This window comes from Passer domesticus, chromosome 1, assembly GCF_036417665.1.
Source record: "Passer domesticus isolate bPasDom1 chromosome 1, bPasDom1.hap1, whole genome shotgun sequence".
NCBI classification, from domain to species: domain Eukaryota; kingdom Metazoa; phylum Chordata; class Aves; order Passeriformes; family Passeridae; genus Passer; species Passer domesticus.
In genome coordinates, this window is record NC_087474.1 from 31303154 (window position 1) to 31326468 (window position 23315).

Below are 23315 nucleotides of genomic sequence, written 5' to 3' on the forward strand. Positions count from 1 at the left end.
ACAACTCTGCCTGTACAGACAGGATTAGATACACTCACGGCCTCCATTGTGGTTCCTGCAACTCCCTTCTTTATTCAGCAGTAAGTGAAGGGCATACGACTTTTTTTGTTTTCCCTTGCCTTTTCACTTCTCCTGTCCACGAATCCTGTTCCTGGTGTCTCCATTCCTTGAATCCGAACTACTGGAATTCTGGAGGGAACTGTGTGCTTTTTAGACCGGACAGGTTCTTTTATCTGTTTCGCATCCGCTGTTAAGCTCCGGGCCCCGGAGCCGCCAGGCTGAATAGTCCCGGGCACGCCTGGGGGCGGCCGCGCTCGTCCTTCGGCTCCGCGGGGTGCGGCCGCCTGGGGCCCGGCGCCGGCAGGAGCATCCCGGCTCCCGGGCCCCGCAGCCCGGCCCAGCGTGCCCGGGCGGGGCGGGCGGGACGCGGGCGGCTCCCGGCCCCGCTCCGTGCGGCCGCTGCCGGCGGGAGCGCCGGGGCCGGGCGGGTCCCGCCGGGGCTGTCGGCGGCAGCGCTGCTCGGCACCCGCAGGATTGTGCCTGGCTGAAGGACTGCGGGATGGGCCAGGGGCCGTGGGAAACCAGCTCGGGAATCTTCGCTGCCAGGAGCAGCGTGCAGCCGCTGCGCGTTGTTTCCATTGTCACCGGCTTCGGTGTTGGGCAGCTTTGGAAGGCGAGGGACTAAACCGAGAGCCGAAGGCTGCGGTTGCCTGTCTTTATTCCTGGTCAAAGAGCCGGTGTTTGCCAATTCATCTGGGGCATTTACACCTCTGGAGTTCTTTAGTCTCCGACTGTAACTGTTTCAGGACAAGACAATGTACCAAGGACCATGTCTTTGTAACTGTGAAGGGTTGTTAGAAGTATTAATCTGTTTTCTTGGAAGTTTTTGATTTTTCCTGTCCTTGCAGGCTTTTCAGATGCCTTCTTTCAGAAGAACTGCACCTGGAATACTATGACAGCAAACAGTGTAATTGGGAATGTGTAAGCAGTTTAAAAATTATGGGGACAGTCTTTGGGATAAGACTTGTTACCAATCTTCAGGAGGCAGCTCTTGACTTATTTATCTCCCAACTCTAGGAGATTATCAGAATGCCAAAATATCCTTCAATTCCTGTGCCCCAAAGAGAATGACAAAATAGCAGCTGGTCCCTGTGGTCTACCCTACCATCATCTGCTCGAGATCTCTGGCTCAGAATGCCCAATCTCATATTGCTCTTTATGTAAAGACATAAAACTTTTATATAAGGGCAACACTAAGAGTATTTAAAGGAATCTTGTATTAATAACAAAAAATGCATATTTTCACCTTGAAGGGGAAGGAAAGCAAAATTCCTCTGTTGGATTAATGACGTTTCTTTTCTAATTGTAAATATCTTTGTTTAGTTCAGTTGATAGACCACTTTGCTTTTTGTTAAAGTCTTCCCCAAAAATAAGAATATGCACTTTTTTCTCTCTCTTTACAGATAGATGCTGTTGAACTCTTAGCAGAACAGTGAGAAAATTGGCTGATTCAGTTGAAAGCTTTAAATGCAGTAGAAAAAGCAGCTTTGGTAGGTGTTAATGAATGGCAATGTATCTGCTTGATGTCATTTTTTAATGCAGTAATTTACATATGTTTATTATGGTAAAAAGACTTCTGAGATGTGGCAATTGTGATGTGCCACCTGGGCATATTCTCTGGACTCCTGAAATCAGTGAATTCCAGGTGCTATTATAAACTCCTTCAGTTAACTGAGGAAAAATGTACTCATAGGGATGGTTCCATGTTAGCAAGGCAGCAGCTGGATCCCAGCTTTGGAATACTCTCATTGCAAGCCACATGAAAACGACCAGAGCTTAAGTTCGGGATCTGGCTGTGTACATGACCAGGAAGAGGCCAATCCCCACCACACCTTTTGTTCCCATGTGCTGGTGTTGACTCTGTTGAAGAGAGGATCAGCAGACTGGAGCAGAATTCCCCTCCAGGACAAATGGGATAGGATAAATGGATTTAGGATAAATGGAGCATTTGGCCAATGTCAGAATTGAGGGATAGGTGGGAGAGAAGTCCTTTGGATACCATTTGATGATGATAGACTGAGTCATTGTTCCTGGGAAGGTGAGAAACACTTGTGAATGGAGCTGGTTTTTCAGAAGCAAATGCCTGAGTTCAAGCCCATGTGAAACAATGAGGGAGGCAGAGGAAGTGGCTCTGTTTGAGTGCAGTCTGCAGGAGGTGCAGGGAAGGTTGAGTCATGTGATGCCAACCCTTGATGTGTCAGTGCTGAAGGTGGACAAGCAGGATTTGGGCTTTAGCACAGGAGAGCTAAAACAGACACAGATGTGCTGAGGACAGAGAACAGAGTCAAAGCTGTGCCCGAAATACAGTCATGGAGCACAACCTGGAGCAGAGAGAGGAGAGAAGGAGAGCTCCCAGAGGGCATCAGGTCATTGACTGGCAGCCAAAAATTGATCAGTTGTTACAGATTTGCATTTCTGGAGGGTTTTAGACAGAAGAGCATGTATGGCCTTAGAGCACGTAAAGCACTGCAAGAACAGGCAGATGTGAGGAGTGATCACTGTCCAGCATGGCCTGAGTTGGGTTCAGTAGGACTGGGCAGCTCTGGTTTTGTTTCAGCTAGTTACTGAGAGAGAGTTCCCTGTTCCGGAAGCTAGTTTTCATGTATGTCTCTGGAATCTTTTCAGCTCTCTGCTTTCAAGGCCACAGGCTCTCAACCAGCACCTGCCTTTGGAATGGGAGGACAGCAAACCTCAGGCTTTGGGCTGTCAAGTAAGTTCCTGTTCTAAGAGCCAAAACATTTACACATTTTCTGTAGTTTGCTGCTACATCTTTGAAATACAGCAGTGGTTTGGTATCCTGGGGATACAAATTCTAATATTTTTTGTCAATTCTCTACTTGCAGGCTTTCCAGTGAGCAGCAGCAGCAGCAGTACCAGTGCCAGCAGTTTCTCCTTTAAGGCCAGTTCCAGCCTCATCAGTTCAACATCACCTGGGAGCAGCCCTGCTGCTGGGAGCTCTTCTGCTGCTGCAAATGCTCCTGCATTTGGGACAGCATCCTCTCCTAGTGCGCCCCAACCCGTTGGCTTTGGCAGCCCGGCCGCTCCATCCGCAGCCTCCTTCTCCTTTAAAGCAGCTGCCACGGCTGGTGGCTTTGGGACTTCTGGCTTCTCAGGCTTTGGTAGTGCTTCTGCTGTGAACTCTGCAAGCACCACTCCAGCAGCCTTTGGAGCCTTTGGTGCCACTGGTGCCACTTGTGGCTCGCCTGCGAGCGGTGCTTTGTTTGGACAGAGCGCCAGTGCCTCTGGCCATCCTGTCACCTCAGCGTCTGCTGCAGCCACCAACCCCAGCCCTGCCTCAGAGAAGTTATTCACACCCAAGAGTGAACTGTCAGCTGAAGAGTGGCAGCAGTTTGAAGCAAAGGAGTTCACAATCAGAAAGATTCCTCTTATTGCCACCACCATTAGAACTTTTAAATGCTTTCAACCTTTTAAGTTTACTCTGAAATGTTAATTTTTATTTCCTTTGATTCTCTTCTGCAGAAACAACTGCACAAATATAAACTTTTGAACCTTATTTTGGGATGACTTCATACATCTGAAAGATGAACTGTTGAAACTAAAATGCCTTCTGTATGCTGTCCTGTGAAATTTTGTATAAAGACTACATGAAAAATATGGTGTCAAAAGAAAGAATATTTCAGTCAGTTATTTAAAACCTACTCTTGTATCAATGTATTATCTCCAGATGTACATCTGTGGGATGTAGGACTGACCATGAAAGCTTTTTCCCCCTTGCCCCAACAATTGGTGTTGTACATTTATTGGTGAGCCCTTACTGACAGTTATTACTGCATGTGTGCCTTTGCTGTCTTTCAAAAATCTGTTGTTTTATTCCCCAGCTTTACTGAAACTAGATGATCTCTAAGGGATGCCTCTATAATTTGCTCCAGTCCCCTTCACTAATTATCAAAATCCTCCAGCATCCTAATGTTTACATCTTTAAGTTCACCCTTCCTGTCCACGAATGGCACATGGATTCAGGTCAAAAGGAGGGGCCACTTCAGACCCCACACAACCCCTGCCTATCCTTTTGCCTTCTCTAATACCATTCTCTTCTCATCCATATTAAAAAGGGGTTCAATATAGCCTACATCTCCCACCAATTAGGGTTATGAGACAGCATGATATTTTCCGAAAGCTGATACATTCCTTCAGGGTTCTCTCATTATGAACCACAGATCATTTCCAATTCAAAAAATCAAAAGTAGTACGAGGAACATATCCAGAAAAAAAATGGTGATGCTCTGCCCCCACTGCTTGTCTGTGCTTTTGAGCTGTATCCTCTTTATCCATCTCCACCCTGCTGTTTTAGGGGTGTGGAATGAAGGGAACTAACTTTTGCACATAAAACCTCATCCCCTTTTCCAACATCCACTGTAAAATAATATTAATCTGCAATGGCACATTTTCCCCATACTCCAATTTATAAAATGGCCACTAGTGATGACAATAGCTCTTCATTTTATCCTTAGTCACTGGTTCTGCCCTAAACACATTCCAGTTTTTGGGGATGCATCCTAGACAGCTGTGGGGAAGAATTGTACATTGGCATGTTCTCATCATTTAATTTTATAACATTCAAGTTACGCAATTCCTTTACCCTTAGGTCCAGACCTTCCATAGTTACATGACCCTAGTCCCCCTGACTGGTTACACTGATAAACATACACCATTTGAAAGAGGAACACTGGTGCACCTACCAATCCAAGAATTCTATTCCCCTTTTTGCATTTACTTGAGTCTCTCTGCAGCATTGCACCTCTGAGTTGCTCACCACCTTGGGACTGGAAAGGATGTGGTGGAGTCTGTAATCAGGTGGTCAGTACATGCTGCAGTCCTGTCTCATCCAGCTCTCCATTGCCAGAGGAAGCAAGATGGTCTAGTCAACACTTTTGGCCATGCCACCTGGGTACCCAGAACTCCCAATATGGATTCTACTGGGTGCAAGAAGCAGATTTGCACGCAGGGTAGAGTTTATAGAATATCCTGACTTGGAAGGGACCCACAAGGATCATCGAAGTCCAGCTCCTTGCACAGGGCCATCCCCAAGAGTCACATGTGCCTGAGCTCTGTCAGGTTGTGCTGTGACAATTTCCCTGGGGAGCTTTCTCCAGTGCCCAACCAGCTTCCGGGTGAAGAACCTTTTTCTAATACCCAACGTAAAGCTCCCCTCATTGTGTCATTAGAAAAAAGTTCTTCAGGTCATTCCCTCAGGTTCTGTCACTGGTCCGTGGTGAGGAAAGATCAGTGCCTGCCCCTCTATTTCCTGAGAAGTTGTGAACTGCAACTCAGTCTCATCTCCTTCAGGCTGAACAGACCAAGAGCCCTGAGCTGCTCCTCACACTGTTTCCCCTCAAGGCTCTTCTTGATCTTCATTGCCCTCCTTTGGATGCTCTCTACCAGCTTTATATTCTTATACTGAGGTGCTCAGAACTGCCCCCAGGACTTGAGATGAAGCCACCCCAGTACAGAGCCAAACGGGACAATCCCTCCCTTGCCTGGCTGGTGATGCTGTGCCTGATGCACAGAGATTTTTATTACATGGCTGTGCACATGGGTGCTGGGCAGTGAATCCCTAAATGTAGCACAGCCTCTGTGTGCCAGCCCGCCACTTTTATACCCGTCAAACAGCAACAGCTCAACATCTCCAAACTATAGTGTACCTACAGTGAGAGACTAGAGAAAATGGCCTTGACCTGAGACAGGAGATTCAGGTTACATATTAGAAAACAGTTTTTCACTGTTAGGGTGGTCAGGCATTGGAATAGGTTGCCCAGGGAGGTGGTGGAGTCACTGTTGCAATATGTGGTACAATTTTCCTAAGAAAGGATGTTGTTTAATGCTTGATCTTTATATACTTTCAAGCCTAAGCAACAAGAAGGGAGATTTAGCCCTGAAAGAGATAGCAGCTGGAAAGCTCTAAATGATGCTCATGTGCTAGAAGTAGGTAGAATTGCCTTGTTAGGGTTCAGAGCTGGACATGCTTCACTGATCTCAGAGCTGGGTGAGGTTAACAAAGCTTGGGAAGAAAGATGTAGCACTGATAGTGCTAGGACACAAAGAATGCAGAATTTACACACCACAAGGATATTCGTCAGAACCTCCAAGATAAGGAAGAAAATAATAAAAACAACTCAGCAACTGTGCTGAAACCTGCTCTGACTGGGTAAAGGGTAATTCCAGCAGGGGGATTTGTGACCACTGGCTGGTGGACCACCAACCCAAGAAAGCCATGGGCCCACAAGAAGAGAAAGACTGAGCATGCGGACTAATTGACATGAGAAGTGAGAGAGTAATTAATCAATAGAAGATAGAATATGAATTAGTAAGAGAGCTGTGTAACTTGTAGCTGATTAATGCTAATTCCTTTGTTTGCTAAAATGTATAAATATAAAAAAGTTTTGATAGCTGGTGTGCTTGATTTGTGGAATACCATCTAGCACCCGGGCTTGTGCAACTGTGAAATAAACAGTCTTTCAAATGTGTAATTATTGGCTTATCACTGTGTAATTAATCCAATTTCTGCAGACAACATCACCATCCTGGGGGTGTTTAAGAGGCGCCTGGATCTGCTGGGTGATGTGGTTTAGTGGATTACGGTGGTAGGGATGGGTTGGTGGCTGGACTGGATGATCCGAAAGGTCTCTTCGGACCCTGCTGACTCTGTAGCCATGGGCTGTACATCCCTTATGCATCTCCCGGTAAAGACACAGCACACGAACGCTGTACCGCGCAGGCTGCGGGAGAAGAGCTGTGAGAGAGGGGCGGCCACAGCCGAGGGGCGGCTATTTTACTGCGGCCGTGACCGCAGCTCTGCCCAGCACGAATCAAATCCGTGCTTGGCGTTATCAGCAGCCCGTTACTGCGCTCTCCCTGGCTCTGACTGGACCATTGCCGGCCCATTCCCGGCTCTGGGAGGCGGCTCCCGGCCCTGCCCGGGGGCCGAGCCCAGCGCGGCGCGCGCCCGGCGCGTCAGAGCCGCGCGACGGCGGAGCGGCCATGGGCGTGTGCCAGTTCTTCCTGCGGGGCTACTGCCGCTTCGGGGAGCGCTGCTGGAACGAGCACCCCCGCGGCGCCGCGGGCCGCCCCGGGCCGCCCCCGCCACACGGTACCTGCGCCGGGACGGCGGGCCGGGCGCGGATCTGCCCGTCCCGGGCGCTCCGGGGCAGAGCGGGCCGGGCGGGTGCGGCAGCGGCCTCGGGCTCGGCGCTGGCCCAGCTGAGCTCTGAGGGAGGGTCGGGAGCGCAGGTCCTGCGAGGAGCGGCTGGGGGTGTTTAGCCTGGAGGAAAGGAGACTTGGGGGCGGCTTATCGCCTCTAGGAGTGCCTGGGAGGAGGCTGGGGCCGGGCTGAGGTCGGGCTGTTCTCCCGGGCAACCAGGAGACAGCCCTGAGCTGCGGCACGGGAGGTCTGGGCTGGCGGAACGCTGGAATGGAATGCCCTGGCAGGTGGTGCAGTCACTGTCCCTGGAGTGAGGTGCTTTAGGAAAGACTGGATGTGGCACTGGTGCCGTGGTCTGGTTGACAAGGTGCTGTTTGGTCATAGGCTGATCTCGATGGTCTCAGAGCTCTTTTGCAATTTAATTTATCTTGTGATTCTCTGACTGCGGGGTGTGCTGCAAGGCAGTGGGGAAACAGCTTGGGAAACTGTTCTCATGAGCAGCGAGCAAGTCTCCAGCAGCTGTGTGTTGTACCCAGTGAAGGCTGTTTCCACTCTCATCTGCTCTGGGTGTTTGGGAGCTTTGGGAAGGAAAGGGGCACGACAGGGAGCTGAGGGCTGCAGTGGTGGCACGGCAGGAACTCACTTGTCCTTATTCCTGCTGGAAGGAGGGTCGGGGTTTGCCTGTAACAACACGCTGAGGTGTGTCCGAGGTCTCAAAATGAGCTCGGGAGCTCCCTGTGCTGGAGCAGAGCCCCTGCTGTAGCTACGGAGGCAGGAGCCTCTAACATAAACCTATGGTGTGTTCAATTTAATCTTTTTCTGCTGGGGTAGTTACTTCATGAAACAGCCTAAGCAAAACTGAGCCAGTGTCTTTCTGCAGTGCCACGAGTTGTTGTTGGCACGGTGATGTAGTTGAAGGTCTCTGCTCATTATGGCACAGGGGAGATCAAACTGCATGACTTTTAAAGGAGCCTTCCAACCCGAACTGTTCCATTTGAGAAATAGGACTTGAGAACTAACCCGGGTACCTCACTAGTTAAGCTAACTTAATAATGAGGTTAACTTATTAGGAAAAAACTATGTTTTAATTTCAAACTTTTTATTGCCACTGTAAGACTTACAGTTTTTGCTGATGTTGATTCATATATTAATGATTTTAAATGTCTGTTTTTTTGCTTTTTTGTTTGTTTGTTTTAATTGGCAGTTACTAGTGGAAGAGGAGGAGGAGGAGGATGGGGTTCCTCTAACCAGAGATACAGTAATGTTATCCAGCCATCTTCCTTCAAGTCTGATTCGTGGGGTGGCAGCAGAGATCACGGAAGAGGATTCTTTGGCTCCTCTGACTTTGGATCGTCAGGCGGCAGCAGCAGAAATGCAGACTTTTCACAGAACAGGTTCTCTGCCTTAGCCCACGGTCAAAGTGTTGCTGATGGCTCTAAAGATGAAGAGGAGAGAATTCTGTAAGTTACAGTCCTGTCTTACTGGAGGCATTTAGAACGAGCAGGTTGAAAGCTCACTGACTTCCTAGGGATAATGCAGAGGACAGGATCGTGAGGAGAAAGCTGGACAAGGGAACAAATGTAGAGAACATCACTTCATTTGGTTCTCTGGAATGATGCTGGCATGGGGAGGAAGTGATCCTTGTTTGGGACCTGGGCTGGGCAGATAGTCAACTGTGATATTAGTAAGATGGTGTGTTATTTAGGTTGTGATCAGGAGGATAAGGAAAGAAACAGATTTCAGTGCTTGAAAATAAGAAGTCAGAGCCCCTTTAAGAAAATGAATTATTTTACTTGATTTTTTTGTCACTTAAGACAATGAATCTTTCTGTCAACAACAAAACTATTGGTTTCACAAAGGTTTTTTTAGAGTCAGTTACAAGTGACCAGTATCTGCAGGGTAGGTCCTGAGAGGCAGCACTGTGATTTCCCAAAGAAGCAAAGTTTTGGAAACACTTTCTGTTACTTTTTTAAAGATTATATTAAGAAAAAACTTGGTTTTCATTGTAGCAGGTTTTTGACTCTCAATTTGGATTCAAACCAATTGTTTGAATTGATTGTTACTGGCATTTTTTGTTTGACCATGCAATTTCACCTTCATCTGTGATTTTGTTTTGTTTGTTAGTGAATGTGTAGTGAAAGACATGGAAATTTGGGAGTCTTCTGGACAATGGATATTTTCATGTTACTCACCAATGAAAGAAAAGCCGAATGTCTCAGGTAGGTAATGTTTTCAGTGTTGTGTATTGCTGCTTGCTGTTTAGGATGTTTCTGTGACTGGCCACACTGTTGTACCTCTGAGCAGCCGTTTACAAGGTGATAATTTGCCTTGTGATACAACAGGAAAGAATGTTAGTTGATGGCAAATTCAGTTTGGACATTCACACCTCTGACACTCTGTAATGAATCTTTGTTTTTTTTTCTCTGATTCTCTTAAGAGAGACATTGTATCAAGGTCCATGTCTTTGTAACTCTAGAGGGCAGTTGGAAGTATCAATCTGTTTTCTCAGAGGTTTTTGACTCTTCCTGTCCTTGCAGGCTTTTCAGATGTCTCGCCAGAAGAGCTGCGTCTGGAGTACTACGACAGCAGAGCAAACAATATCGTTGGAAATTATGTAAGTATTTTTAAAATGTTGGCTGGTGTGGGCACCCTTGGCACAGGACTTGTTACTGTTATTCAGGTAGCAACTCTTGATTCATTTATCTCCCAGCTCTAGGAAATTATCAGAATGCCAAAATATTGTTCAATTCTTGTACATCAAAGTGAATGCAAAAACAGCTGCTAGGCACTCCCTGACTTAATCTTGTCGCTGCTCCTGTTACTTGCAGAAGTTACTTAAATCCTGTCTCAGAAGTTTAATGCCTTATACACTATTAGTCACTTTGATTGTTATAGGTGGTTATTTGGTGCTTTAAAGAGAATTTGACCTTGTTCTTTCACATACCTTTGTTGCAGGGAATTAATGATAAAAATAGCAGATACTTCTTTCCTAGAAAAAGATATGTATATACTCATTTAAAAATAAGGTATATGTTTTTATATAAAACATCTCTCAGTGTGTATATATCATTGCTTCCTTGTAGTCCTATCAATACCAAGAAAGCTAACAGAAACGAAAGAAATTAGGTTGTTGGATAGATGCAAGTACAAATTAATTCAAACCACGTTGCAGTCTTTTCCTCTTCTTGGTTCTGTGTTACAGAAGGAACACAGTTGTGACAACTCTTGCTTCATAGGTTTAGATTTACCAGAAATGCATTTTTAGAGAGAGGAGACATATAATTTTTTAAAACTTTAATTAAAATAATAAACTAAAATAATAATAAATAACAAATAATAAACAATATGCTGTACATGGCTATTTAAATAAATAAATAAATTGTCATCAAAGCAGCAAATGCACGTTTTTCTATCTCTCATGTATAGATTATAGCTATGTGATACAGTTCTCTTACAAAATGTTTAAGTACAGCATGTCTTTTCCCTATTTCTATTATTAAACTGGGTAAAAATCTGAATTTTCCAGTTGGTTGTATAGGAGCAGATACCAAGCAACATGATCTTCCAGCATGTGCCTAAACACAAAAGAATTATTGATGTTTGTGGTGTAAGACTTGAAAAATTAAGACATTTGTCTACAAAAAGATTACTCATTCAATTTTTGCAGTCATTTGTGACACTAGCTGTTTAACTCGTTTAGGGAAAATTCAATTAGGCCAGACATCAAATTAGATGTGTTGCTAAACTTAAATATAAATGTAGGAAATTCAGGTTTGAAATTCCTGAAAGGTTGTTTAAAGACTTTTTAGGTTTTTGCTTAATACTAAATCACAGTTATCAAGACACAGATACCATTTATTGCTGCACTGTTCTGTGCAGTTATCTGATTGATCACATTAAGGGGGTTGATTTAAATGAAGGAAGTTAATTTCATCAGAAGTGACTATTTTGGGATGATACAATGGAATTGTTCTGAATTACAGTGTTTTGAAAGTGGGCATTTTATTTTCTGAAAATAAGGAAGAAGCTAAGGTGAATCATGGGACTTCAGTGAGTGAGTGCATAAGTGGAAAGGCCAGATTGAAGAATCTGTTCTCATATACATAAAACTTATATATCTTGTTTGTGTCCTTTTTGTCCCCAGCATCTAATTGAGAAAAAAATAGAACTTGGATTTGAAAAGTCCCAGAACTCGTTTAAATGTTACTCCTGTGTAAAGTAAAAGGGTTGATTTAAGGACAGTAGTAAGAGAGTTTAAAGGAATTCTCTGTTAATAACAGAGACATCAGCTCCTCACGTTGAAGTTTCAGGAAAGAAAATATATTATTGGGTCAATGAAATTACTTTTCTAATTCTGGATGTCTTTTTTCCCTTCAGTTGCCAGATAACTCCTATGTTTTTGACACTTCAGTAATAAAACCATGCTTTATTTACCCCTTTTCAGATCAATGCTGTCCAAAACTTAGCAGTACAATGGAAAAATCGGCTACTTCAGTTAAAAGCTTTAAATGCATCAACAAAAGCAGCTTTGGTAAGTGTTAACGAATACCAGCATGTCTCTGTGCCTGATGTCATTTTTTAATGCAGTAATTTACACAGATGTTTGTTATGAGTATAAAAACTTCTGAGATGTAGCACTTGTGATGTGCCACCTGGGCATATTCTCTGGACACCTGAAATCAGTGAATTCCAGGTGCTATTATAAACTCCTTCAGTTAACTGAGGAAAAATGTACTCATAGGGATGCTTCCATGTTAGCAAGGCAGCAGCTGGATCCCAGCTTTGGAATACTCTCATTGCAAGCCACATGAAAACGACCAGAGCTTAACTTTGGGATCTGGCTGTGTACATGACCAGGAAGAGGCCAATCCCCACCACACCTTTTGTTCCCATGTGCTGGTGTTGACTCTGTTGAAGAGAGGATCAGCAGACTGGAGCAGAATTCCCCTCCAGGACAAATGGATAGGATAAATGGATTTAGGATAAATGGAGCATTTGGCCAATGTCAGAATTGAGGGATAGGTGGGAGAGAAGTCCTTTGGATACCATTTGATGATGATAGACTGAGTCATTGTTCCTGGGAAGGTGAGAAACACTTGTGAATGGAGCTGGTTTTTCAGAAGCAAATGCCTGAGTTCAAGCCCATGTGAAACAATGAGGGAGGCAGAGGAAGTGGCTCTGTTTGAGTGCAGTCTGCAGGAGGTGCAGGGAAGGTTGAGTCATGTGATGCCAACCCTTGGTGTGTCAGTGCTGAAGGTGGACAAGCAGGATTTGGGCTTTAGCACAGGAGAGCTAAAACAGACACAGATGTGCTGAGGACAGAGAACAGAGTCAAAGCTGTGCCCGAAATACAGTCATGGAGCACATCCTGGAGCAGTGAGAGGAGAGAAGGAGAGCTCCCAGAGGGCATCAGGTCATTGACTGCAGCCAAAAACTGATCAGTTGTTACAGATTTGCATTTCTGGAGGGTTTTAGACAGAAGAGCCTGTATGGCCTTAGAGCACGTAAAGCACTGCAAGAACAGGCAGATGTGAGGAGTGATCACTGTCCAGCATGGCCTGAGTTGGGTTCAGTAGGACTGGGCAGCTCTGGTTTTGTTTCAGCTAGTTACTGAGAGAGAGTTCCCTGTTCTGGAATCTAGTTTTCATGTATGTGTCTGGAATCTTTTCAGCTCTCTGCTTTCAAGGCCACAGGCTCTCAACCAGCACCTGCCTTTGGAATGGGAGGACAGCAAACCTCAGGCTTTGGGCTGTCAAGTAAGTTCCTGTTCTAAGAGGCAAAACGTTTACACATTTCCTGTAGTTTGCTGCTGCATCTTTGAAATACAGCAGTGGTTTGGTATACTGGGGATACAAAATCTAATATTTTTTGTCAATTCTCTACTTGCAGGCTTTCCAGTGAGCAGCAGCAGCAGCAGTACCAGTGCCAGCAGTTTCTCCTTTAAGGCCAGTTCCAGCCTCATCAGTTCAACATCACCTGGGAGCAGCCCTGCTGCTGGGAGCTCTTCTGCTGCTGCAAACGCTCCTGCATTTGGGACAGCATCCTCTCCTAGTGCGCCCCAACCCGTTGGCTTTGGCAGCCCGGCCGCTCCATCCGCAGCCTCCTTCTCCTTTAAAGCAGCTGCCACGGCTGGTGGCTTTGGGACTTCTGGCTTCTCAGGCTTTGGCAGTGCTTCTGCTGTGAACTCTGCAAGCACCACTCCAGCAGCCTTTGGAGCCTTTGGTGCCACTTGTGGCTCGCCTGCGAGCGGTGCTTTGTTTGGACAGAGCGCCAGTGCCTCTGGCCATCCTGTCACCTCAGTGTCTGCTGCAGCCACCAACCCCAGCCCTGCCTCAGAGAAGTTATTCACACCCAAGAGTGAACTGTCAGCTGAAGAGTGGCAGCAGTTTGAAGCAAAGGAGTTCACAATCGGAAAGATTCCTATTAAGCCACCACCATTAGAACTCTTAAATGCTTTCGATCTTGTAAGTTTATTCAGAAGTAACATGTTCTGAAATGAAATGAAATGCTACTTTTAACTTTTTTTTAATCTCTCAAGTCTCCTGCAGGAATAAAATTACCAGTATAAACATGTGGACATTGTATTTTATAATTTCTAAGTTATTTTGGGACAGACTTTTTACATCTGAGAAATGAACTGTTGAAAATAAAATGGAACATTTGCTTTTCTTTGTTGTCCTGTGAAATTTTGGGTAAACACTCTTTATGAAAAGGTTACATCAAAAGAAAGAGTGCTTTAGTCAAGTATTCAGAGCGTGCTGTGAATGGAACCCTGAAATGCAGTGGAGGTGCTTTTTGTTGGACAGCCTTTTCTTATGCCTCTTCAAAGGTTTGTGCACTGTTGGAGGACTGTGAGTTGAGAGAGAGGTATGGCTCCTGTGTGGTCTGTGCCACACTACACCCTTCTGTCCCCTGGGAGCCAGTTCCTGTGCCAGTTGACACAATTCAGCTGGTTTTAGTAGTTTCACCTGAGGTCACCAAGCCTGCAGGAATGTCATACAGCCCTGAAAGCATTTATCCTGCAGAAGGAGCTTGTGGGTTGTTATTTTGGTGCCTCTTAGGTGAAACTTTGCAAGCAATAGCAAAACTGCCTTTCTGTGAATGATGGCACTTTGTTGTCAGGTTCTGAAAACTTGATGGGTGCATATACTAACGTTGCCTCTCCTGAAGTCATGGTGTTAAGGGATCAGCTTTGCTGCCAAGACACTACAGCAGGAGTCAGGAGTCTTCCAAAGGACATCTGGACTCAGGGAAGGAGAACATTTGCTCTTGACCAGACCCTCCCCTTAGTAGTCTATAATTGCCAGACCTCATCTTCAAGAGGAAAGCAAAAGTTTACTTCAGGATACACATAACTAAATCAGTGGCCTCTTTAACACTTGCAGATAACATTTCAGTTCTCAGTATGGACCTCATGGTCCTACATAAAACTTCACCTGTGTCGTGTATCCAACCACAGGTCCGTCAGAGACTGGCTTGCTAAAAGAGTGGGAATGACTGGAACAGCAGCTAGGATGGTAGGCTGGGGGTGGACACTGCAGCCTTCATGGAGATCCAGGTTCCTCACTGTGAGTGCTCAGTGCTGATGTGGCTGAAATTGCAGGTGTTACATATCTCAGCAGCCTGTTGCTGCTAAACTTCTCTAGGAGCTTCCCAGGCTTAAAGGTGAGCATGTGTTGTCTTAAATGGAAGTATTTTGCTTTTTTAAAAAAAAGTGTAAGGGCAAAAAATATGGATATTCTCCTGCACACAGCCAGACAATATTGGCTTGATGTTCTCAAGCATCCTTCTAACACATAGAGACTTAGTGGAAGAAGGGAATTTTTAAGTGTTAGGTCACATTGCCATTAATAAACAAAGATTAAATGAGGTATTCCTGATGACAAAAAATAAAAAAGTTTGATCAAATGTGGTTTTTAAAATAATTTCCTCGCCCTTAATTTTTTTTTTTAAATTACTGTTACAGAGGTACTAGGATTTGGTGTTTTTACAAATGAGCTTCTGAAATGCTGGCAGGAGCAGTGTGATGTGACTTATCTGGCAAAGGCAAGCTGGGTGCAGAAGTAGGGATAAGGATAGGACAGAAGGGAAGGGAATAATATTACTCTAGGGGGCTCACTAAACTGCAGAAAATAGGCAACAATTTATTAGACCAAGGAAAATTATCCCAATTTTTTTTTTCCTGTTCATCCTTTTCTGCTTTTGGTATACTTTATATCAACATTGATTGCAAGCACAAAGGAGGCTAAACAATATCTTCTATTAGCTACAATTCTTTCATTTTTTTAACTTCTCCTTTTTGCAACTGTTATTTTTTGTTTGTTTGTTTGGTATATGGCTGCTCCCCAGAACATGATAATATTGTGATCTGGCATATAAAAACATATATAGGGTGGCAGCAAACTCACAGATGTCACTTACTGTATTTTGATTTAGAACAGGAAACATGAGGTGAGTGTCCAAGAAAAGATGTGTAATGTCCCCTGATTAGCTGAAAATCTTGGTCTGTGAAATGGGCTGGAACATTCAAGCTCCATGTGATATTTTCAAGTACTTCCCTTACTTTGAAATAACAGGATTTATGAGTCACTGAAATTCCTGCAGTGTGGTGCAAACAACTAATTTGAAGAATGGAGTTTTGGTTTTCAAGATATCCTGGATTAATCCCCAGACAGCAGCATTTGAGGCTGGCTGTCTACAGGAGAAAAACTCTCTGCTGCCCAGCTGGGGAAGCAGCCCAGCATCTAACAAATGGAATTTTCTCTGCCCTTTTTCCTCATATATTAGCAGCATTGGCAGATTTCAAAATGTGATTTAGCATCTAAGAAGGAAAAAAACCCAACCCTGTGAACCTCAGAGAGCATTACAATTAGGTCTTAAAAATGAAACATCACAGTAGCCCCATGCTCTGTAGTTTCACAATGTGCAGCAGCAAGTGGCATGGTAGCCTTACAGTGAATGAGGGAAGATGGACTGCAAATGATCAGCTGGCTGGATTTAAACCTCAGAGAACAAGCTAAGGGCATCCACAACAATAAATTAACAGTGACCAGAAGGCTGAGGGAAGAAGAGCTTTCATAAATGTGCCTGGGGAGGGAAAGGAATATGAAAAGCCTATTAATACAGGAACTCTGAATTGAGATTGATAAAACTGAAATGGTGGAAATCTATTTAAAAAGTACTCGAAATGAGGGATGGTTGAAAATCAATAAGGATGTCATGAAGTAACTGATGGAAACAAGTAAGAAAATATTTGTGAAATGTGAGCTTACTGCAGCATAGTGGGAATCCAGACAATTTGCTGTATTGGTCAGTAAAGGAATCAGATAATGGACTTACCACAGTTTTGGTAAGTGATATCACTCAGATAAGTGGCAGAACACCAGGGATTTGCTAGCAGACTGAGGAAAAAACATACCTCAATGAGCAAAGATACTTAATTTGTTGACAGTTACAAATAATTTGAGGAGATTATAAAAACAGATTAACTGGCTTTTAGTAAGGCATTTGATACAAGCATTTAGGAGGTTTCAGAGGTTTATGTGACTGTGATTAGGGTTAGTTATCAATCAGAAACATCTATGAGTGAATGCTTTTGTTTCTAGTCCACCTCCCATGTCCTAATGTAGAAGACAGAGAGAGAGATTTACCTGAGCAACAGTGGACGAAAAAAAGCCACAAATTCTATTTAGACAATTTGTCTAAATTGATATCAATTTTAGTAGGTATCTAATTATATTTGAGCCAATATAAGCCTAATGTAAGCTGAAGGAAAAGTCTGGACTACTAGTGTTCAGAGAGTGGGAGCCAACTGTGCAGTAGAAAGGTGCTGACAGTAATAGATCTGAGGCCATGCTGGTTCAGATCAGGAAAACGTAGTTTGAGCTGTAGGAATCTCCTGTAGCTACAGTGATGCTGTGCTTAGTTCTGAGCCTGCAACTGCCAGAGAGCTGCAAGATGAGTAGAAGGAGATTCAGAGTGCAAGCAAAGCCACTGGAAATAAGAATTCAGGAGGGAACTTGAGAGCTGAATATTTACTGCTTGGTGAAAGCAGAGGCTGTGACGAGCAATGACTGTCTTTTTGAAAGGTACCCTCTCAGGAAGGAGGAAACAAGACTTTTCTAGTAACCAGAATATTGTGCTACTTTCACAGACTTCTCTTAGACAGGAAGTTTCCCACCTGGAAAAGTCCTGTTCTACACCTCTGTTAAGATCTGGCCAAACCAACCAAAACACAAGAACCAAGTCCCTGCTTGTCAGGACTAACAGCACATGTCCTCAGGGATGCAGCAGTCAGCACAAGTAGATTTGATCAGTTCCTTTGAACCACAATACACCAATACTTTCACAGAGAGTGACAGGATTGCAACACTGAGCATTTGGGGCAGGGAGCTCTGTGTGTCTCAGCCACCTGTGCTGGGAATGATTCAGGGTGCTGGCCATAAAGAGGAGTTTAAAGAGGCAGATTAACTCTCTAACCCTGGGAGTGAATATGCCTCTTGGTCTTGAAACTTACACTTGCCTTGAAACTCTCACTTGCAATTGCCTGGTTCTCCTGCTGAGAATAGCTAAGTAAAAAACCACAGTTGTTCTTAGCAGCTCAGCCTTAGGCAATATGCTTATTTAATCTCCAACACCCTTGCAAATTTCAGTATCACGGAACAGGCTCCTTGGTGGGACTTACTCTCTTGCAAAAAAACCACAGCCAGATCTTAAAATGGAGGGAAGAAGAGCAAGAAGAACAAGATTTAAATGTCAGTAGGCTGATGCACATTTTTGTTCAGGTACATGGATTGCTTTGTCTTTCCTCCACAGCCAGTAGGATTTGTTCTTACCATGTACATGAGGGATGTAAGAAACAAGTTTTATGCCTTTCCCCTTCCAGCAAGCAGGTCTGTTACGGTGCTAATTGCATGTTAGTCATCAGAAATGCAATCTGGTGGTTTTAAAGTACCTGCAGCAATTATATCCTGTTCCACCTGAATTTCTATTTTGTTGTGGCAGTGAGTTCTTAGCAAACTAAATGCATTCTGGTCAACATCAAGGAAGGCCTCTGTTCTTCAAGAGAAGAGAGCCTTATCTTTGCAAGTCACATGAAATATTCCCATTGCATATGCCCTGCAAACTAATTAGATTAGTTCTAATTATACCAAATAAACCAATCCTCCTGTGTGAATCAAACAAACAACATTTGCATGTGCGAATGTAAAACCATGTCACATCCCATTTAAGAGGAGACTGAGGTACATTTTTGATTTCTGAGAGCTTTTCTATCAGAGAAAAGACTACCCAATGCTGTGGTGGTTTTCTGGCGAGCATCTGTGCATCTCTGGCTTGTGATGCACTTCAGTATTAAGGTACTCTTTATAGGCACATGAAATTTTGTTATTACAGTTTACTTCTGCAAGTATGGCTTCTCCTGAAGTATCTGTAATGACTAAATAGAAATAAAATAATATAAAACTGAAATAAAAGTTTATAACCATGGGTTGCATTAAAAACAAAAATAAAAGGCTGGTATCACTTACTGTTCCTATATGATAAATGGACAATAGATGAGGTGGAGAAGAACCTTCTGTATTCAGGATACATGAACTCTTTGGGGCAGAAGAGAGCCTTCAGCATTCTCCCATAGTCTTGTTCAGGAGCTCCCATGGGCTTGGGGCCAACAGGCCCTTGCAAAGTGAAGCACTGCTTGAACTTCACCCCAGGGGCTTGGCAGAGCCTAAAAGAGAGCCCCAGCCTGAAGGCAGACCTGCCTGACTTGAGATAAGGCCTTTCCAAATTTTACTGCAGATCCTTCTCCCTGCAGTCTGCTTTAGACATCTCTGTCTAACCTACCTGAGTTGCTGGAGACTGATTTCTTCCCTCCCTGCCCCGTGTGCCTCCCAATCCTCCAAGCTCTTGCACACAAGGTCCCTGCATTTGCATACATGGAGTTCTGACTTCCTCAGCCTCCCTGTGCAGGTTTTGCAGAGGGAAGTGGCCACCAGGATCCCCTCCTCTCCAGAAATCTCTGCCTCTACCTGAAGCCTGTGTGGGAACTCACATGATATCAGGACATGGTGCTCATGACCTGAGACACCTCCAAGCCAGCCCGAGCACGCAGGCAGAGCTGGACACCACAGTGGGTGCTGATACAGCTCCAGCAGGACCTGTCTTTCCAGCTGGTGCTGTTTCCAGGTTCTGTCCCATCAGTGCCCTTTGCTCATGTATTCAAATTCCCTATCACATGGCATTTCTAGCAAAATGATTCCCACTTAACCTGTGATCATGGTTTATAACCACTGTTCAACTCCTCCTGCCTGCTCTTCCCTGACAGCTGCCTCTACCTGCACTTTGCAGGGGCAGTACATCTAGAAGCTCAGGGGGGCTAAAGTCCTCCCTGACCATGACAGGAGAGTGCTTCTGCTTCTCCAGGCACTTGTCTGAAACACACCTAAAGGTTTATTTTCTCCCAAAGAACACTGCTACAGTGATGTACCTTCCTTCTGGCTTGTGCTCTTTCCCCCCACCCCTCCAGTGCGCTGGGGACAGAGGGGCAGCACACTGTGTCATCCATCAGGGTACAACCCAGGAAAGGAGGAGACACCTCTGGACTCCACACAGGAATGACTGCGATCTGTCTGTAAACAGTTGCTTAATTGTTTGTGTCTGATAACAATCAAATTAACTTTCTCCTATTTTTCCCTTCTGAAAATCGCTGTACAGAAGATGAGGAAACGACGGGAGAAAAAGGGCACAAGATACCCAGGCAGGTTTGCTGAAATTCATTATACTGTCAGGGAAAAAACCCAGACACCCTAACTTTGGGTTATATGGCTGAAACACAAGCCCATCCTCCTTTTCACAGCAAAGCTTCAGAGCAGCACCTATCAAAGAGCACACATGATACAAGTAACACAAGCAATCTAAGTTAGTTCTTGCAGAAGAAAATACATATTGTTGCCAATAACAGGTCCATACTGAGGTAACCGAGGTATGGTGGACACCTGATGACATATTAGGCTTTCCTGTCTGTTGGAAAAACCCAAGGATCTCTCTCTGACCTTTTCTTATGTATTTATCTACTTTGTTTTGGAAAAACATTGGATAACATTAAAGACACTAGCAGAGCATCTCAATATTACAGACAGCATTGAAGAACAAACAAATAAGTGCACAAAAAACCTCGTGATTACAGCTGAAATAAACTGGTTCTGGCAGCAAGCTTCTATTTAAGTGGTCACTGGACAGATTCCATCCTTACGATGATCTATTTTGAGGAGGTTTATTCTTCCAACAATAACAGAAACAGTCACGAACAGAGGGAGTCCTATAAAGTAACTAAAGGGTACATGAGAACAATATGTGATTTTTTGTTGTTGTTGTTTTAAAAAATCTCTTAGAGTGTGTGTGATTGAAATTTATGGCTCTGCATCCAAAATCATTTACTTAGACCTCTGCATATATTGCAGTACTTGGTGTACAGGAAGAGGAAATGAAATAAATTGCATTTTACAGCATTCCCACCTCTGCTGCTGGGCCTGTGATGATTCACACAGCCCTGGAGGTCAGCCAGGGGACTCAGAAGCCACAAAGCCCCAGTGCACACTGTGCATCTCCCGTGCTCTGCTCAGCTCTCACAGGCCCTCAGTGTGGACTCATCTTTAGAGAAGATGCCCCAGGGTTGTGCTGCTGGCTGGTATCCATCTGAAAAATTCCCCATGAATACAGGACTCCCGAATACCAATTTTAGTCTCTGGCACAGAGCACAGGAGCCAGGAAACTGCTGAGGTCCAATCCATTATGCTTTCTGATTTATATCCAAATTACTCAATCTTAGCAGGTTTCCTAAAAAAAATTACACAGTTTTGATCATACCATCTGATCCTCTGTTGTGGTTCCCTCTGCACCAGTCTTTTTTTTAACCCTGCAGCAAATTTTCAGGAAATTAATTTTCGAAGATGGAAGGAAGAGCAGGCTAAACTCAGCTGCTATGGATGCTGTTAGCAACTGGCTGGCTGAGCAGCACACAGGGAAATCTGACATCTAGAGTAGTTTACCAGACTTTTGCCCCATTGGGGTATTAAAGAGGATAAAGGGCACCAAACTGCAGGAAACTAGGTTTCATACATTCTGTGGCTCAAAACCATCTTGTTTCAAGTATCAAAGCAAGATTCTTCCATGTTCAAATATGAAGTTAACCAAGGAACAAGGTGTTATGTAAGTTCAGATGTAAAAGAACCAAAGCTCATGACCTCACCCTGGGAACTGCCAACTTGCTGCCAGTTTCATACTTAATGGAAAGCAATGAAATTATCCATGATCCAAGAGCTTTGCAGATGGACCTCAAGTGTCCTCTCACAGGATTCCTAGGATCCTACCATTGTAGAACTTTCCAGCCTCCCAGAATGTAGCAGAAAAACAGGATCATTGCAGAAGAGCTTCTAAGATGAAACAGAAACTGTGGGCAATCTTTCACTTAAATGAAACTGGAAATAACAATCTGATTAAAATAAAACAATTGTTATTACATTTTTTTGCCTTCTGATCAGTTTGTAGAAATTATTGTGCATGAACCCATTAGTGTATCACTAACCTTTCATCCTATCATATGACACAATATATTAATTTGCTTGCTCTTTCATATGGCAGAGAATGGCATTTCTGCCAAAGCATGTGAAGTTTTTCAAGACATTTCACATATCCTGATTATTTGGTTCAGCTGAGGAAATTTGCATATTCTTCATCTTCTAATTTTAAATGTAACTTATTCCATAAGGCTTAAGCTACAGGAGAGTGCAATTGTGACTGAACAAATCCAGACAATAAGAGATGTTTTTCCTTCACAAACAGCAGACTGAAGAAGCCAATGATTGCCTCTGTTCAAACTGGAGAGAGTTGTCCATGCATCAGTATATGGAGCCTCCTTTATTCCACAGGGCAACCATGGCCCCCTGAAAAGGATCCAAAACATTCAAGGCAACCCAAGTGTGAGTAAGAATATTTAAACTCACCAGAAAACTGAAGCTTGGGCAGACTCCAGAGCATGGCTCAGATGGGTTTTTCACAGGAAACACCACTGAACAGTAGTCACAAGTCCTCTAACATGATGCAGCTTCTGCCTGTTTATGCTCCATCATCTCCAGACAGGGACTTCTTAGTTATCATACAAGGCTTGATAAAACTTTTGAAACAGTCAGGCAAGACTTCACCCATTCAAGAGTAAGAGAAAGTAAAGAGGACACAACCAGCAGATCAAGCCTTCATCCCTCTTGCATCACTGCTGGCATACCTGCACTGGCAGGGGACAGAACCTCCTTCCTGCCTGCTTCAGCTGTGGCCCATTAGAGCCTGAGAGGGTAAAAGAAAGGAAGCAGGTGTTGAGAAGTCCCCTACAATGATAATGAGAACAGGATGACACTGGAAGTTTGTTTGGGTCCCCAGCAGGGAGGGGATTGCATCTCTGTGCACCTTCTCCTCTGTCCTGGATGACCAAAGCGTTGTCCTAACCATACACAAAAGGTGTAACTCCACTGCCTCTTCTCACTCTCTGCTGCCACACGCTCCCTGCTCCCAGATGCTGGCCAGACTGAAACCCACCAGAGAGCCCCTGCTGACCCTGTGGCTGCCAGAAGAGCTTGGGTTGATACAAGAGCACCCTTTGCTTACAGTTAATGACTCATACAGATAATAAGAAAGTACTAAGTCGGGTTGCATTTGTCCAGGACACCAAAGCTGGAGTGGTGGAATTCTGGCTGAGCCAAGGTTGTACTGCAGAACCACAAGAGCACATGAAAATGCTCCTGCAGTTCTGCTGCTTGGCTGCCTGGATGGTCATTACATGGTCATGAAATGCTTAGCACAAAGCAGAGGTAGCTGATTATGCCTGCTAAATACTGCTGTGGTTCCAGCACTAAGTGGTTCTATTAGCAAGTTCGTTTTGGCAGTTCTTAATTGCAGTGAAACCTGGGAAGATAAAAACATCAAAGGAATCTTTTTAGCTAACCAGATAAGTCTTGTCTTTATTCCTATGACCTTTTAAAATTTCTCACCCTATTCAATTTGAAAACCTGCTGTAGGCTGTTAGAATTTAAATTAATATATGCTTATT

The 23315-nt window shown here is 44.2% G+C and overlaps 2 protein-coding genes and 1 long non-coding RNA gene across 4 annotated transcripts; 2 read left to right on the forward strand and 1 right to left on the reverse strand.

The window, feature by feature from the left end:
- Nucleotides 1–12: 12 nt before the first annotated feature.
- LOC135296229 (nucleoporin NUP42-like) lies at nucleotides 13–6548 on the forward strand. The gene is given in 4 exon segments (XM_064412320.1): nucleotides 13–1550; nucleotides 2686–2770; nucleotides 2904–3445; nucleotides 3447–6548. Coding segments are annotated over 3 exon segments (636 nt in total). The 5' UTR covers nucleotides 13–1550; nucleotides 2686–2733; the 3' UTR covers nucleotides 3504–6548.
- Nucleotides 6549–7009: 461 nt separating this feature from the next.
- NUP42 (nucleoporin 42) lies at nucleotides 7010–13888 on the forward strand. 2 transcript variants are annotated; one of them, XM_064412307.1, is made up of 7 exons: nucleotides 7010–7168; nucleotides 8424–8679; nucleotides 9344–9438; nucleotides 9757–9833; nucleotides 11664–11750; nucleotides 12891–12975; nucleotides 13109–13888. In XM_064412307.1, exons 1-7 carry the CDS (start codon nucleotides 7060–7062, stop codon nucleotides 13711–13713), a joined length of 1314 nt encoding a protein of 437 aa, XP_064268377.1. In that variant the 5' UTR covers nucleotides 7010–7059; the 3' UTR covers nucleotides 13714–13888. The 2 variants fall into 2 exon arrangements, with proteins under 2 accessions (XP_064268377.1, XP_064268380.1); XM_064412310.1 differs by lacking the exon at nucleotides 7010–7168 and adding an exon at nucleotides 7213–7586.
- On the reverse strand, nucleotides 13582–22551 carry LOC135296236 (uncharacterized). Its single transcript, XR_010358308.1, has 2 exons — nucleotides 18748–22551; nucleotides 13582–18656 (listed from the first exon to the last, which is right to left on the reverse strand). It is a non-coding gene; the product is annotated as an uncharacterized LOC135296236 (long non-coding RNA).
- Between the last annotated feature and the right edge of the window lie 764 nt (nucleotides 22552–23315).